Source organism: Lactuca saligna, chromosome 4 (genome assembly GCF_052625555.1).
Source record: "Lactuca saligna cultivar CGN05327 chromosome 4, ASM5262555v1, whole genome shotgun sequence".
NCBI lineage: Eukaryota > Viridiplantae > Streptophyta > Magnoliopsida > Asterales > Asteraceae > Lactuca > Lactuca saligna.
In genome coordinates, this window is record NC_136420.1 from 60,060,563 (window position 1) to 60,078,063 (window position 17,501).

Genomic DNA, 17,501 nt, shown 5'->3' on the forward strand with positions numbered 1-17,501 from the left:
ACATCAATTAAAAAATGGAAATGATTGAGACTATTAGAAAACGAAAATGATTGTTGACTTCAATCCCAAAAAATCAGGGATTATAACTGTAAGTTAAGAATGTAAGTTACAAAAACAATGTTTGATCAAAAGTTTAGTCAAGATGACATCATCAATTTGATCTAATGGTGGAAAATATAGGATTGAAAAACAATCAAAGGCTCTGATTGCTTAATTGATGAATTAAATGTTCTCTTTTAATAATATTTAAAGATAGAAATGCAAAATGGCTATCGACCTAACCTAAAATCAGCTTAATCTTAATCACAAACACTTTTAATGACTTTTTATGTTATGGGTTACTATAATCTCTATTAATAATAGATTTATGCGTTCATGAATCATATGCATCCATTGATTATTTCAGATGGTATCGATTTAAAGAACAATAACTTAGACACCATGTTTGTTGCGGTTGCTATGGTCAATAATAACAAAAATAACCCTTTTAGCTTTCGGAATGGGAAGACGGACCATGGGAACGTTCACACAATGTTCTTTATGAAATTGATAGGATGCATAAGTCATACATACTGATATGCGAAAGAAAGGGCGTATAACAATTGACTGGAACCTGTGTCAACCCTCTTAAAAACTAGATATCTTACAAATCAAGTGGTTTTGATATTAATTTCCAGGCCGGTGCATTGTACTATAAAACGTAACAAAAAGTCAAATTAGTCATCAAGGCAAAACCACGTTGAATTATTTTTCACACACGTCGTATAGCAATTGGCCGTAACTCGTGTCAACCCATGCCAAAATCATTATTTTGTTTTTGCACTCCCTATTGTTGACTTAGTTTTCAAAAATACCCCCTAAGTTGAAAATTTTCACAAACGTTACGGCTGTTGATACAAACACTTGTGACTGTGATAAATCCACCAAAACCTTTAAACTTACTTTTTTTTTTTTTTTTTTTTTTTTCAATTGCGTAAGTTATTATACACATTCGCTTAGGAATACAATGGTTGATGGGCTTGTAACATCTTATTCTTAATTTTGAATACATATAGATATCTTCAAAAATAAATATTATAATAAAAATGTTAAGTATTAATAGTGTTAGTTGTAGACTTGGCAATTTGATACACAAAAACACCGATACAACATGAATAAAACATATGTTTTTGTGTATGCGTTTTGAAAATTTGTGTTTCATGTCTATCCGTGTACACATATTTTAGGTTTGTTTTCTTGGCTTACATGTCTTAGACACAAACCCATATACGCGACGACTAAATGTAATAAATTACATTTTAATATTTTATTTTTTTAAACAACCTGTGTAATACACAAGTTTTACACTTAGTGGTTTTCATAATACACGGTTAAAAACATGTTTTGTTCCATTCTTATTACTTGTTATATGGGTTAATTTTGGTAAATAATAATCTACAACTTCAAATAACAGATAATGCTTCATGAGTTAAGATTATTAATAACAATAAGCATAAACAAATAACACCATGTTAGTATAATATCAAAATCATTTGTAAAGTTTTGCTAATCCATATCTTCTGTGCAAATACATTTGAAACATAATATCGGTTACGAAGCTTAAAATGTAATAACCAAGACATAAAGGACATATTTTTAACTTTCCTTAAACATCAAAGGTGCTTTCTGTAAATTTACAATTTGAATCCTAAATAGCGTTCCGTGGTGGATCCAAACTATCTGTGTCCTTTAAAAGACTTCGCTTGCGCAGCGCAATTTCGTTCATGTTAAACCAACTCCTCCCTTCCCTCTTCTCCTGTATAAAACCCTAGGGGTCTCTCCCCAAATTTCAATTAGATCTTTACCCTTTCAACGCTGTAAGTTCTCGATCTATCTTTCAAAAATCTACGTCTATTCTAATTCTGTACTTTATCTGTGTTTAATTACTTTCATTTTGCAGAAATCAATTACGATGTTTGAAACTTGATATGATAGTATTTTACTACCCGATCTGTTATGATTTTTTCAATTGAAATGCGTAATTGTGTTTTCAATTCGATATGTAGTTTGTTTTTGTTTGAATTTGCTGGTTTTATGTTTTGGATCTTGGTATGAATGTATGTACGCATTTGATTTGTTCTTACGTTTCAATCGATTGGTTATCGTTGAGTCGATGGAACTTTAATTGACCTTCAATTTGTGGTTTCTAGTTAGTTTCTATCATTCAATGCTTTGCATGTCGATGAGACGAGACGATTTGAAAGTTTATTGAGCGGAAAGCGTAAAGATGTTGACATTTTATGCCTTTTGAGTAGAAGATACTTGCAAATTAATCGAAAGAGATGTAATGAATAATGAATTAATTGATATCAGCGGAATCATGTTTAAATCATTTCTTTTGGGGGCTGCATGTGTTTCTTCAAGTCTAGGAAGGGGTTTTATCATAGTTGAATGTCTAGTTGTAATTGATGAAGCAGTTGGAACAAAGTATGGATTCTAGGTGTTTCTCAAGATGTTGAAACACAGTTCTTAATATACAATCTCCAGTTCCAATGTTAAAGCCAATTAAGACTTTTGTAATAATCATTCGCTTGTTACTTATACTTTCTTTTGTCAAACAACTTGAAACAGCTACTTCACAGTTCTGATTTCTCAAAATGGGAGGTGGTTTTAGAGTGTTACATCTAGTCAGGCCCTTTCTTTCCTTTCTACCCGAAGTCCAAAGTGCAGACAGGAAAGTTCCCTTCAGAGAAAAGGTCATATACACAGTGATCTCCCTTTTCATCTTTCTAGTCTGCAGTCAGCTTCCTCTATATGGCATACACTCCACAACTGGTGCAGACCCTTTCTACTGGATGCGTGTTATCTTAGCCTCAAACCGTGGAACTGTCATGGAGCTTGGAATCACTCCCATTGTCACCTCTGGACTAGTTATGCAGTTATTAGCAGGATCCAAAATCATTGAAGTTGACAACAATGTCCGTGAGGATCGTGCACTACTGTAAGCATTACATCTTTCTTTCTTTAACCTTCTTCAAACCTTCTTCAAACTTTCTCCATCTTTAAACTCTTTATTTTTCCAGCAATGGTGCACAGAAGTTGTTGGGAATCTTGATTGCTGTTGGTGAGGCTGTTGCCTATGTTCTATCAGGAATGTATGGAAGTGTTGGTCAACTTGGTGTTGGAAATGCCATTCTCATAATCGTTCAGTTATGTTTTGCTGGGATTATTGTGATCTGTTTGGATGAACTTCTACAAAAGGGATACGGTTTAGGGTCTGGGATTTCATTGTTCATAGCTACCAATATCTGTGAAAGCATTATCTGGAAAGCATTCAGCCCTACAACCATTAACAGTGGACGTGGTGCTGAATTTGAAGGAGCAGTGATTGCATTGTTTCATCTTCTAATCACTAGATCTGATAAAGTTCGAGCCTTACGTGAAGCTTTTTATAGGCAAAATCTGCCTAATGTGACTAATCTGCTTGCAACTGTGTTGATTTTCTTGATTGTTATATACTTTCAAGGGTTTCGTGTTGTTTTGCCTGTGAGATCTAAGAATGCTCGTGGGCAACAAGGGTCTTACCCCATTAAGCTGTTTTACACTTCCAACATGCCTATTATTCTCCAGTCTGCACTTGTTTCCAACCTTTATTTCATCTCTCAGGTATTAAACTTTTATCTTATTCTTTATATCTTTACTTGTTGAATTGAATGATTACTTATATTGTTGTTGTTCCTTTTTCAGTTGTTGCACAGAAAGTACAGTGGGAACTTTTTGGTTAATTTGTTGGGAAAATGGAAGGAGTCTGAATACTCTGGTCAATCTGTCCCTGTTGGTGGTCTTGCTTACTATGTTACTGCACCTTCAAGGTAATGACTGATTCCATTCCATATTTCGATTCCATTCCATTCCATGATCTGTGATATGATATATTGTTTGTTTGCATGTGAATATCATCAGCTTGGCTGACATGGCAGCAAATCCCTTCCATGCTCTTTTCTACCTGGTGTTCATGCTAACAGCCTGTGCTCTCTTCTCAAAGACCTGGATCGAAGTTTCTGGATCTTCTGCAAGAGATGTCGCCAAACAACTCAAGGTAATCTAATAATAATACTAACAATAACATAAAACCTTTCTATGTCAAGGGCATTTACGTCTTTTGCACATGCAAGAGATGAAGAGTTAAAGTTGTGTTTAACGCGCCACAGCTAGCTGATAAGCTAGTGTATTTTTCGAGTTTTTTTAAGTTGTCATGTTTGGCAAGCCAAAAAGTAGTTTTTTAAAAAGCTACTTAGACTAGCTTTTTAGGAGATCTTTTAAAAATTTCCAAATATACAACTTAATTAGTTATAGAAACACATTTTTTTAAATGTCTTTTTATGTTATTTTATATTTTTCAGCTAGTTTTACCAAACATCATTTTATTATCAGCTATCAGCTGACTTTTTATTTAACAGTTAGTTTTTCAGCTAGTACGGAAACATAACGTTAGTTCTCACATGACATATCATCACACCTTTTGTTGGGACAAAAGTTGCAATTTTTATCCTGTTGACATGAATATCAGTATGAGTAACAGTACCAGTATGCCAGTATCTGTAACACAGTGTAACATATTGGTTTTGCAGGAACAACAAATGGTGATGCCGGGACATCGGGACTCGAATCTTCAGAAGGAGCTGAACCGGTACATCCCAACAGCAGCTGCGTTTGGGGGAATGTGTATTGGGGCTTTGACTGTTTTGGCAGATTTCATGGGAGCCATTGGATCTGGTACTGGAATATTGCTAGCTGTCACTATCATATATCAATACTTTGAGACTTTCGAGAAGGAGAAGGCCAGTGAACTAGGTTTATTTGGCTTTTAATTTTTTTTTTCTTTTTTTTTAGAGAGAACCACTTTTACCAAACCTACTTTGGTTTGTAGGGAGGGACTTGCAGTTTGAACCTATTAACTTTTTTTTTTTCTTTAGTCTTTGGGTGTTGGATCTACAATACAATGTTTTTTCTTTTATACGTGATCGTTTTTTGTTTTTTTTTAGCATCATACATAACACAGTAAAGAAATAGCAATAGAATAAATAAATGGGCTTAATATGTGATATAACCAAGAAGAGAAATTCTAGAGATTTATATCTAACAACAGAGCCCAATGAAAATTTCAAAGATAACAATTAATCAAGTAACGAGTTTATGGATCTTATAAAACAAGGTAAAATGATGTTATAGTTATTAGTTAATGAACTATGTTTTTTTTTTTTTTACACAATTTATTATAAAATGCAATGTTTTAAAAACCGGTTTTTTAATTGAACCGGTCGGGTGATATTTTCCGGTTCAACCGGATGGTGAAACCGGTTCTATATTTTTATATTTTTATATGTTTTTAATTATATTGCATACATTAATTACAAAACTTGTCATCTTTTTAGTATTACAAACGTAAATAGAATCTAACATATAAAAACAGTTATTACAAAAGTCAAAATCAAACAGAGAAGCCCAAAACAATCCAAAAATCAAAGAATGTTTGTTCAACCCGGTCTATTCCGGTTTAATTCAGCCGGTTGAACCTGTTTTTTACCAAAACCGGCCGGTTTAATCCGGTCAGAATTTCGTTATAAAACCGGTCCATATTGAACCATCGTCACCTCCGGTTTCCGGTTCGACCTGGTTCGAACCGGTTTTTAAAACACTGATAAAAGTCATAAAACGTATGTTTGTTCAAGAAATTCCATTTTGACCGCTTATGTAGGACATTAGGTGTATTTGGTTATCCTTCCTGTTAAAAAACCATTATTAAATTTATATTTTTGTACACATTTTACTATTATTTTTGTACATATTTTTAATCACTTTAGCGAACACAATTCCATAAAAAATGATAACATATTTTTATTTGTTCATTTTAAAAACACTTCAAAACACATAATCTTTTTATTTTCCACGTCTCTAAAATATCGTCACCCTGCCTTTACTGCAATCGACATTTTGCCTGCTTGCTACCGCTTACTACTTTGTGAAAACCACCATATCCCAACATCCTTCTCGGCTCTTTCTTCTTGAATCCTATGACACCTGTAAATACCTCTCTGAAAAGGATTTTAGATTAGTTTATTGGTGGTGGTGAATGTGGCCATAGAAGACAATCTTCGTTGTTGGAGATGGATGGTGGTGGTTGGAGTGGATGGTGTTGGCCTGAGTATATTACAAGACATAGTTTAATGTTAAATCGTATATAAAAAGAAGTTTAAATAGTAAATAATGTACTAAAAACATTATGGTATAATACCCAATGAAAATAGTAAGTTTTAAACCGTCCAAATGAGGTTAATGGTAAATCAAGTAAAAAATAAAAAACTAAATCTGTATCAAAATAATAAATTCATTATCCTACAAAATTATTTCTCTAAAAACATGTAATTCTTGACACACAAATGTTTTGCATAACTACTTTTAGTCAATATAACAGTTTTTTTGTTTATTTTCTTTCACAATCAAATGATGCAGTTAGTTAGATAAACAAAGTTTCTTATTCTGTCCTTATAACTTATAAGACTCTTTTATGAAACTGCTAAGCTTGGTTGGTGATTTTTATAATTTTCAATTATTTGACATAAAGATAATAATGAACAAGATGTATGTCTTTTTTTATCGTCAAGAAATTACAGCAAAAGGTGGACATGTAACCATTTTTGGAAACAAAAAGTGATTGCACTTGATCAATGTAACAGGTGAAACAAACATATGAGTGAAATTCCCACCAAAACATTAACTTTTGTAAGTTAGCCTTTTCAAGTCAAATATAAGAAAAACATCTCTTTATTGCAAGTATATTCAATTGAAAAAGTCTTATATTATTTTCTTATTTATTTAAAACGTTCCATTATTTGAAATATGTCTATTGCATTTTCTCATGGTTTTACTTTCGAAAACACGACTAGAAAGGTGTGCCATGACACAAGGTTTGATATAGCCGTCTAAAAAACATTCAAGGCATGTTTGTTTGTTAAGAGTGTTGCTAATACCGTGTCAAGACGCAAGTTGTTTTATTATTTTATTATTTTTTTAATTTTTTTAATCGGATATGAAACAATTGAGTTTTTGTTAACTTTTACATATTAAATGTTGATATAACACTTCTAAAAATTTGATATACTTAATAGTTAATATAAAAGAAATCATTAGAAAAGTATTAATATTTTGGGTCGGTGTATTCAAAAGTCTCAAATTTTATTGTTAAAATAATTCAGTGTTTATTTTATATTAGTATGCACGTTTTTTATTTATTTATTTTTATTTTAAGTAGAATAGTTCAATAATAAAGTCAGGGACACTTGGGTCATGGTTCCCTAGTCTTTGGCAAGTAGTTGATTAGTTCTTTAATTTTCTGCTTTTATTTGAGTTTAAATAGTCAAGGGCAAAGTGTATGAAACATCACTTCTATTCCAAGTTCATGAATAAAAAGTGCAGCTTTCTGTCTCTACTCTGTGTGTGTTTCCTGTTTTGTTCCACTACTCCTTTTAATCTTTTACCCACTATGCAGAATAGTGAAAGTTGTTTTCCAGTTTTGCCCTTCTTGTCATTCACAAGTTTTTGTCCCCTGTGCTTGTCACTTTCTTGTGCCCTGTTTCTTATCTTGAAAAGACCCTGCTGACACTGCAAAAATACCAACATTTGGTATCAGAGCATTCCTGGTGTATGCCGAAATTTCAGCCTCGTGAGATAGAAATGTCAGGAAGTAATAGAGAAAAAGATGGACAAGTCACACTGCATTATCCAATGTTGTCAAGGTCAAATTATGCAGCTTGGGCAATCAAAATGAGGGTGTTTATGCAGGCCCAATGTGTTTAGGAAGTTATTGAACATAGAACAGCAAATACAGTGGTGGAAGTAAAGAAGGATAAATTGGCATTGGCAGCCATTTATCAAGGGATACCTGAGCATCTATTGCTGTCATTGGCCGAGAAGAAAACAGCCAAAGAAGCATGGGATGCCTTGAAGACCATGTTCATGGGAGCGGATAGGGTGAACACTGCAAGGATTTAAACATTGAAGTCTGAGGTTGAATCACTAAACATGAAGGAAACCGAAGGAGTAGATGAGTTTGCTGTGAAAGTGACAAACATTGTGAGTACTATGCGTATTTTGGGAGATACTGTAGATGAATCCTATGTGGTGAAGAAGCTACTTAGGGCAGTACCAGCCAAGTTCCTTCAGATAGCTTCAACCTTTGAACAGTTTGCTGACCTGGATGAAATGACAATTGAAGAAGTGATTGGGAGGCTTAAAGCCCATGAAGAGAGAATGAAGGGGCATGGTGATACAGAGGAGAGAAAACTTCTCTTAACCCACCAAGAGTGGACTGAGAGAAACAAGAAGAAAGCAGAAGGCAGTTCAAGGTCAGTCCCAAAAGGCAACCGTGGTGGGTCATCACGAGGAAGAGGAAGAGGCCGGAGCAGGGGTGGTCCAAATGGTGGTCGAGGTGGTCGTGGTAGAGGTGGCTCTCACCAGCAGAAAGAAAGAAGTTACAACGGAGGCCATAATCAAGATAAGAGTGAAATACAGTGCTACAACTACCAAGAGTTCGGGCACTATGCAGCCGAGTGCAAGAACCCGAAGAAAGAAAGAAACCATGAGAGCAACTTGATCCAGGAAGATAATGAACCAGCCTTGTTGTTATCATCCTTTGAGACCAAAGAAGAGAAAGGGGATGTATTCTTGAATGAAGAGAAGGTGAACCCGAAGCTAAGATCAAATGGTGATACTGTGGGTGACTCAAACATGTGGTATCTGGACACAGGGGCCAACAACCACATGACTGGAGAAAGAAGTAAGTTCCAGGAGCTAGATACAACTATCCAAGGCTCGGTGAAATTTGGTAACAACTCAAAAGTTAGAATCGAAGGGAGAGGTATGGTTATTTTCAAATGCAAAAATGGTGAGCAAAGGAAATTAAGAGAAGTATATTACATACCTGAGTTGTGTAGCAATATTATAAACCTTGGCCAACTCTCAGAAGGAGGAGATGAGATTAGAATCAAGGAGAATTTCCTGAGAATTTTTGACTCCAGGATGAAATTACTTATGAAGGTACAAAGGTCACCAAACAGACTACAAAATTGAACTCAAAGAGGTCACATAGAGATGTTTTGTTGCTGAAATCAATGATCCAACCTGGTTGTGGCACACAAGGTTGGGTCACCTAAATTTCACTGCCTTGAAGCCAATGTCAGATAAGGGAATGATAGAAGGAATACCAAAGATAGTGATACCATCCAAGCTGTGTGAAGGTCGCCTAATTGGAAAACAAACAACAAGATCATATCCATCTTGTACAAACTTCAGGGCCAAGAAAAAGCTTGAATTGATTCATGGAGACCTATGTGGTCTAGTTTCACCCCCACACAAGTAGGAAAAAGGTACTTCATGCTCTTGGTTGATGATTATAGCAGGGTAATGTGGGTTTACCTGCTAAAAACGAAAGATGAGGCTCTTTAACCGTTCAAGAATTTTAGAGCTAAAGTGGAGAATGAAACTGGAGAAAATATTAAAATTCTAAGAACCGATAGGGGCGGTGAATTTCTGTCAAAGCAATTCACCACCTATTGCAATGAAATCGGACTCGATCGACATTTCACCTCACCATATTCCCCACAGCAGAATGGGGGTGGTGGAAAGGCGTAATCAGACGGTAATTGAAATGGTGAGGAGCAATCTATTGACGATGCAAGTTCCACACACGTTATGGGGAGAAGCAGTGAGTCACGCCATATACGTGCTGAATAGGTTAAGTACGAAAGCATTGAATGAATCCACACCCTACGAGATGTGGACTGGTCGTAATCCTCACGTGGGTCACTTGAGGGTGTTCGGATGCCTGGATCACATGATGATTCCCAAGAACCAATTGAAGAAGTTGGACGTAAGAAGCAAGTGTGTCGTACATTTGGGAATCGAAAAGGGAACGAAAGCCTACATGCTGTTGGATCCGAACACTAGGTCAATTCATGTAAGTAGAAATGTCGTGTTTGAAACAGGTCAGGCATGGATGCGGGACAGATTGACAACGATACAGGGAACACCAGGTATAAGCTTCGCCATTGAAGGTTTCAATTTTGACGATGAAGACTTCATCGAAGGTCAAAATAATGAGGAGGAGATAGGATCCATTCTAGTAACGCTTGATGGACCGGATGATAATCGTTCTCCAGTCAATGTGGACTGGACTAATAGTGAGTCATAGCCCAGTTACCAACTGGATTCTCAAATAGGCCCACACGGTAGTTCTTTGACTCCGACAAGCCCACCATCTACACCAAATGCGCCGATCTCACCAAATACGTCCAGTACCGCCTCAAGTTCCACTGGTGGTGGTGCCCCTAAAAGATATCATTTGATCACCGACTTATATGAAGCCACAGAACAATTATTGTTGGCTCGAGATGTCAACGAGCCATCCACGCACCAAGAAGCAAATAATAAACTCTAATGGGTTGATGCAATGAAGGCAGAGTTAGGTGCGATTGAAAAGAACAACACTTGGGAATTAGTCGAATTACCAAGAAGAAGAAAGGCAATAGGTTTGAAGTGGGTCTTCAAGGTAAAGCGAGACCCGAAAGGTAACATTCTGAAAGACAAAGACAAAATTGTAGCTAAAGGGTACGTGCAAAAACAGGGCATCGATTATGAAGAGGTTTTTGCTCCGGTAGCAAGAATTGAAACAATACGAGTTATGATGTCCCTTGCAATTTCAAATGGGTGACGTGTGCATCACTTGGACGTGAAGTCCACATTCTTGAATGGGTACTTAACCGAAGAAGTTTATGTCTCACAACCTCAAGGCTTTGAGAATAAGGATGAACTTGGGAAGGTGTATAAACTCACTAAAGCCCTGTATGGCTTGAAATAAGCTCCCAGATCTTGGAATTCGTGTTTAGAAAAGTATTTGAAGAAGTTGGGTTCTAAGAGATGTGCTCAGGAATATTCAGTGTATACAAGAAGAAAAGATGGTGGCACTTTGATAGTTGGGGTATATGTGGATGACTTACTTGTGACTAGAAGCAATCCAGAAGATGTGAAAGAATTCAAGAAGGAAATGAATGTTAGATTTGAAATGAGTGACTTGGGTCTGTTGACATACTACATGGGAATTGAAGTAGACCAACAAGAGAATGGGATTACACTGAAGCAAGAAGCATATGCAAAGATCATACTGGTCAAAACACGCATGTTTGACTGCAACCCCACCAAGTGTCTAATGGAACATAAACTCACTTTGACAAAACATGGTGATGATGAGATGGTAAACTCGACTGAGTACAGAAGCATCGTTGGCTTCCTAAGGTATCTCACTCATACCAAACCTGATATAACACTCCTTGTTGGTGTAGTTAGTCGTTTTATGGAGAAACCCACCATGAAACATCTCCAGGCTGTAAAGGGGATCCTTAGATACATAAAAGAAACTTTGAATCATGGTCTAGTCTATAGGAAAGGAGAATAAAATGTCACCATTTCAGGTTACACTGATAGTGATATAGCCAAGGATGTTAATGACAGGAGAAGCACAGGGGGAATGCCATTCTATGTAAATGGAAACTTGGTCACATGGGCATCTCAAAAGCAAAGAGTAGTGGCACTTTCATCATGTGAGGCAGAGTTCATTGCTGCCACAATGGCAGCTTGCCAAGGTATATGGATAAGAAGACTTCTCACTGAAATCACAGGTCAAAGAGTACCACCTGTGACATTGTTTGTTGACAATCAATCAACTCTTGACCTCATGAAGAACCCTATATTCCATGGCTGAAGTAAGCACATAGATATCAGGTTTCACTTTATCAAGGAATGTGTAGAAAATGGGGAGATTACTGTGGCACATGTAGGTGGAAAGAAACTAAAGACAGGCATATTGGCTAAACCATTAGCAAGAATGATGCATGAAGAGATGAGAAGTTTGATTGGCATGAAGCAGATTGGAAACACTGAATTAAAGGGGAAAATGTTAAAATAATTCAGTGTTTATTTTCTTTTAGTATGCACGTTTCTTTATTTTAAGTAGAATAGTTCAATAATAAAGACAGGGGTACGTGGGTCATGGTTCCCTAGTCTTTGGCAAGTAGTTGATTAGTTCCTTATTTTTTTCCTTATATTTGAGTTTAAATAGTCAGGGGCAAAGTGTACGAAATATCACTTCTATTCCAAGTTCATGAATAAAAAGTGCAGCTTTTTGCCTTACTCTGTGTGTGTTTCCTGTTTTGTCCCACTACTCCTTTTAATATTTCACCCACTGTGCAGAATAGTGAAAACTGAAAATTTCTTGATTGAAAACTAAAAATTTCTTGATTGAAAACTGAAAATTTCTTTCACCCCCTTTCATTAAGTGAAAACTGAAAATTTCTTGATTGAAATTATGAATAAGAATAAATGACATTAAGCTCCATAATACTAAGGATTAAAGACCTCTATAACACATTCTTTGCAACAAAACAATGACGTTAACATCATTTTGAACTCATCATCGTCCATTTAATCAAATTTCCATACAAATTTACGTTACAAGTATTATAAGGTATTCAAATTATGTGTTGAACACCTTAGTACAATCTACCTAAAAGTAGGCTAAAGGAAAACCAATTGTTATGTTCGTATAAGAAACTATGACATCCCTATTTTCCCGGTCAATTAAAACTTTTTCTTTATGCTTATTTAATTTAGAGTATTCGTTTATTGCGGGTTTTGTTCCCAAAACATTATGAAGAAATGGTTTTTCATATTAAAACATGGGACGTCATAATTGATACAAAACATAAGCATAAACTTGTCTTAACATGCCTTACAACATCTTATTGTACTAATGGCCTACATCTCCTCAAATCTCTCATCAGATCCAAACATCACTTATCCATGTACCTTCGTATTGCTACATGTGATACAAAGAAACTTAATGGGCTAGGCTTGGGAGCCTGATGAGTACATAGAGTTTTCAACCTACAATATTATAATTAATTTGTTTAATTATGTATTTCGCATCAATTAATAACCTGATTATCCATTTCACGTTAATCTCACTCCTTGATCCTAAACCGATGATCTCAAGGAATCTATCCTAAAGGATCTCCGAGTAAACAATACTGCCTTAGGGATTCCTTCACAATATGCGTTAATAAGACAACCATGGGGTGAACAAAGTACCCTCATGAATAGTTCATTCATACCCACATGTTGTAGTCCTGTCCGTATGTGGTTCCTTAAAATATACAAGTCGGAGACCTGCCTATGTACAATTTAGTAACACTTACAGGTGGTAGACTTATCTGCGTACGATTCATTAATGCGTACATGTCATAGACCTATCCACATACAATTTATTAATGCCTACAGGTCGTAAACATATCCGCATACAATTTATTAACACCTACAGGTTGTAAACATATAGTGTATGATTGATTAACACTTATATGTTGTAAACCTTCCTGTGTGTGGCTTATAAACATGTACAGGTTGCAATCATGTCTATGTTTCACCACACTTGTCTAGAATAGTCAATGGTTTTCATCAATACCATACTAGGTGACTACATCGCTGGTACAATTGTACAATGAACTCTCATTATTTTCCCCAGTCATTACCATTTACCAACCAATATTATATAAGTATGAAAATACATATATGGTTAAATAAAAATCATATCATATAGCTTCATCTAATACAGAAGGCCTTAACCACAGATAATAATCACACATAATATTTAATTATCTAAATACTTCATATCTATCTGTAAGACGAAAGTAACTTTACACTCACTTGTCAAAAGTGTATGACATGTGATTTGGGCAGAGCTTCGCCTAACGCCTTAACGTTTCCTTGGATATTACCTAGGTGTATACATCGCTAAGTCTTAGTCTTATATTGTTGGTGACTAATGATAGTCTACATTCCTCAACATTCCTAATGTCTACATCAAGATCTATCAAGTAAGGAATAACCAGGTAAGATAATATCGGAGGTTGGGTCCGTTTGGTATACAATGTATACTATTTGGAAGTCCCACTTTAAAAACCTCACTATATCTAGCCTAGACATAATTTATGTAAGTAGATCAATCATTATAATGACATGGAATCACTGATAAATCTTGCTTATAGGTTCATAATAATGATAATGAGCTTAAACATAAGTTACACTTAAAGCAAAGTAAGAAAAGCTTTACTTATAAAAATTTTAGCGAAAACTTGGAAATTACGCGGGCAGAACTCCGACCAGAAAGCTCCTTTTTGTCGGGCTCCTGACTACTTCAGAGTGTAGCTAAAAATACTCAGAAGCACGTAAAAGTTGGACTAAGGACCAGAGAGATTTCAGAGAGAAATATGAGAATTGAGCTGTTTCGTAGCTTATTTATAGTGGGTTTCAGTAGGCGCATCGCACCCTCTCATCGACGTCGCTCTTCCAAAATGCTGTCACGTGTCATAAACTAGGTGGGCCAATCTGCTTGTCAGTGCGTGCCGCGCACACTGTCGGAGCACACAAAACTTTATTTTATTATTTTTTTTTCAAAAATTCATACCTCTCTCATAAGAGCTCCATTTTTGATGTTCTTTATATCCACGTGTTCGCTTTTATGATTACTATGAATGTCATTTAGATTACTTAGGCTAATAAGGAACCTATCTAAAATTCACTTTTTACGACATGTTTTACCGTATCGGGTTGAATGCGGGATTTCAAATGATCATAACTTTTTCATACAAAGTCAAATTTAGGCATTCATTATGTGTACGAAATCATCATTGCGACTACTACAAATTCATCAAGATTATTTATCCTAAATAATTTGTTATCAGAAACGTTAATTTATCACATATTGATAAATTTCCTAAAAAGGCTTATATTATGTAGTCAATAAAGCGCACGACTAACGATTATCCTATTCGAGGATTAAATTATTCAATAAAATGAATAACATTTATTACAATTAATCAAATCATCTAGCTCTAACTTATGAGCGTTACAGAAACCACTGACCGATTAAAATTAATCAATACAATATTAGATCAGGTGAGGTTGTACGAATTATATAGAAGAATATGAGTTTTATCCTTAAATCTTAAGCATATGTGAACAGTTCATCCATTAATCATTTACTTTATGAACATAAAGTAGTTGATCCATGGAGGAATCGTAAAGTAATTTATCCATGGAGGAATTATTATGTTTGATAGATTTTTTAGGTTACAAAAATATGTGGTGGAAAAACCTTAACCCTAAGTTCTATGAAACCTGTTAGATCTAAGTTTTCTCTATTGATTTGCAATGAACAATTGAACATCAAGAACCCTAGGAGTACTCTACTATTTTCAAAATTCACAAAGGGATTAGGGTTTACATACCTTTTGATTATTGATGTAAATAATCAATAAAATCCTTCTTGAATAAGTTCTAGAAAGAAAGTAGCAGAAATCTCGTGCTTCTGATGACTAACACCCGAAACCCTAAAATGAAGAGGAGAGAGAGGGATGAGAAGGAAATTTCGTTCCTAATACTCTTAAGAACGCAATGAACGAAAATTGATGACCTTGGGGTCCTATTTATAGTTTAGGTAACCTGCAAGCAAAGTAGAATCTGAATTGATTAAATAATAGATTTAATCAAAATTTAGATCATTTCTTTTTATACAGCCAAAAGGCTTCCAGAAACCCTAGAAAGACTCCCAATTTCGTTTAGTCCTTGGATGATTCTAGAATTGCTTATTTTTTCAACTATTGAACAATTATAATTCACCCGTTACACTTTTAGTTAATTCTAATTAATCCCAAAGTAATTCCAGATTAATTCTGATTAATAATTAGTTAATTCTAATTGATTTCTTATTAATTTTTTTAACCATATAAATTAACAAATCAATTATTTAACTATTGATCTCATCTTAATTTATCAATCATATAACAAATTAACATATCATTATCTACTCATAATTAATATATTAATCACATCATATATATTAACAAAATATTTCTCTCTCTCTCTCTCTCTCTCTCTCCCCTAATATCATTTCTAACTATTTCTGGTGTAACATCATAAAAATATGATCCAAAAATTTCATTTTTAATTTAAATAAAATAGTATTCCAAAAACATTAACCATACAACTCAAATGAAAATAAGTATCTCAACATCATAACAATCGGAGTGATATCTCAAAAGCAGAATCCATGTGGTGTGTGCGATGCAGTCAACCCGAGCTCTTCCCCTTAGAACCAGAAGTACCTGAAACAAAAATTGAAACCCGTAAGCACAAAGCTTAATGAGTTCCCCAAAATACCACATACCATACATAATAACATATAATGAGCCCCACCATTATCGGGCCCCACCCGACATCGAGCCCTGCTCGGTAAACAGGTCGGGCCCCGCCCAACATACATATAACATATATCAAGTAAACACATACATATGCAATAATCACAAAGATACATATCATATAAAATGGTCATCGGGCCCTGCACGGTAAGCATGTAAGCACATAACACATGCAAAATTCACGCAAACAGCTAGCATACAAACATAGCATAAATATGGGCTGATATTGGTGCCTTCGACCTGTTAAACCCAGTGAGGAAACTCACCTCGTACTGCCGAATCAAACAAATAATCCTTGGTTGCTGGTCTGAAAAATCCCCGAGCTATGAATATCAAATAAAATCCAATTAACATTTAGGTTCCAATCCATAACCATAAACCCTACTTGGGGTAAAAAGATCATTTTACCCATAACCTAGATTGGTCCAAGACTAAGGCCCAATCTCACAATCTAAAAGGACAAAAAGTCAAATAATCCACCAACGCCTAATTATGGCCCAATTTCCATTTGGTCCCAATCCCCTATCATGGGACTTAACCTAAGGCCCAATAATGTTCCTGGCCTAAAACTCCCAAATTCAGATGGCCAAACTAAACCCCAACCTTTTAAGCCCAAAACATGACCCACACTCAAAGCCCAAAATCGCAAAGCCACCTAGCTGAGTACTGTTGGATTACGTATCTATGTCCATAACTATAATTGGTATATGCTTCAATTAATATTATCACACTCTTTTTGGGTTGCCTTCACACTTGCAACTAGATATAATGGTTAATTGACGAAGAGGTTGAATTTATCATTTGGAATAGTAAATTCATATATAAAATGATTTATTAATATGTTATAGAAATAATATATTAATTAGAAATCATGTTGTTTAATTTATATTTAATCAGAAATTAATTTTGGGATGAAAGGAATTAATTAAAAGTGCATGGGCTGTTTTTACAATTAATTAATAGTTGTGGTTTGGGCTCTTAGATCACCCTAAAGAGGATTGGCCGAAACTCTTAGCGAGGCCCTAAGAATTTTCTTCCAAGGCTTCTAGGAGATGGATCCATGGGCTGCTTGGGGCCTTAGCTGGAAATTAGGCTTTCCACCTAGAAATCCTAGCTTTGGGGTTAAGCAACCAAACTATAAAAGGAGCATCACCCCTT

The 17,501-nt window shown here is 35.2% G+C and overlaps 2 protein-coding genes across 2 annotated transcripts; both read left to right on the top strand.

Moving 5' to 3' along the window:
- Nucleotides 1–1,728: 1,728 nt before the first annotated feature.
- On the top strand, nucleotides 1,729–5,023 carry LOC145041972 (uncharacterized). Its single transcript, XM_078990238.1, has 6 exons — nucleotides 1,729–1,856; nucleotides 2,611–2,980; nucleotides 3,063–3,645; nucleotides 3,727–3,851; nucleotides 3,943–4,078; nucleotides 4,611–5,023. Exons 2-6 carry the CDS (start codon nucleotides 2,637–2,639, stop codon nucleotides 4,848–4,850), a joined length of 1,428 nt encoding a protein of 475 aa, XP_078846364.1. The 5' UTR covers nucleotides 1,729–1,856; nucleotides 2,611–2,636; the 3' UTR covers nucleotides 4,851–5,023.
- Nucleotides 5,024–8,061: 3,038 nt separating this feature from the next.
- Nucleotides 8,062–9,108, top strand: LOC145039658 (uncharacterized). The gene has a single exon (XM_078987687.1). The coding sequence runs from the start codon at nucleotides 8,062–8,064 to the stop codon at nucleotides 9,106–9,108; it is 1,047 nt and encodes a 348-aa protein (XP_078843813.1).
- Nucleotides 9,109–17,501: the final 8,393 nt, after the last annotated feature.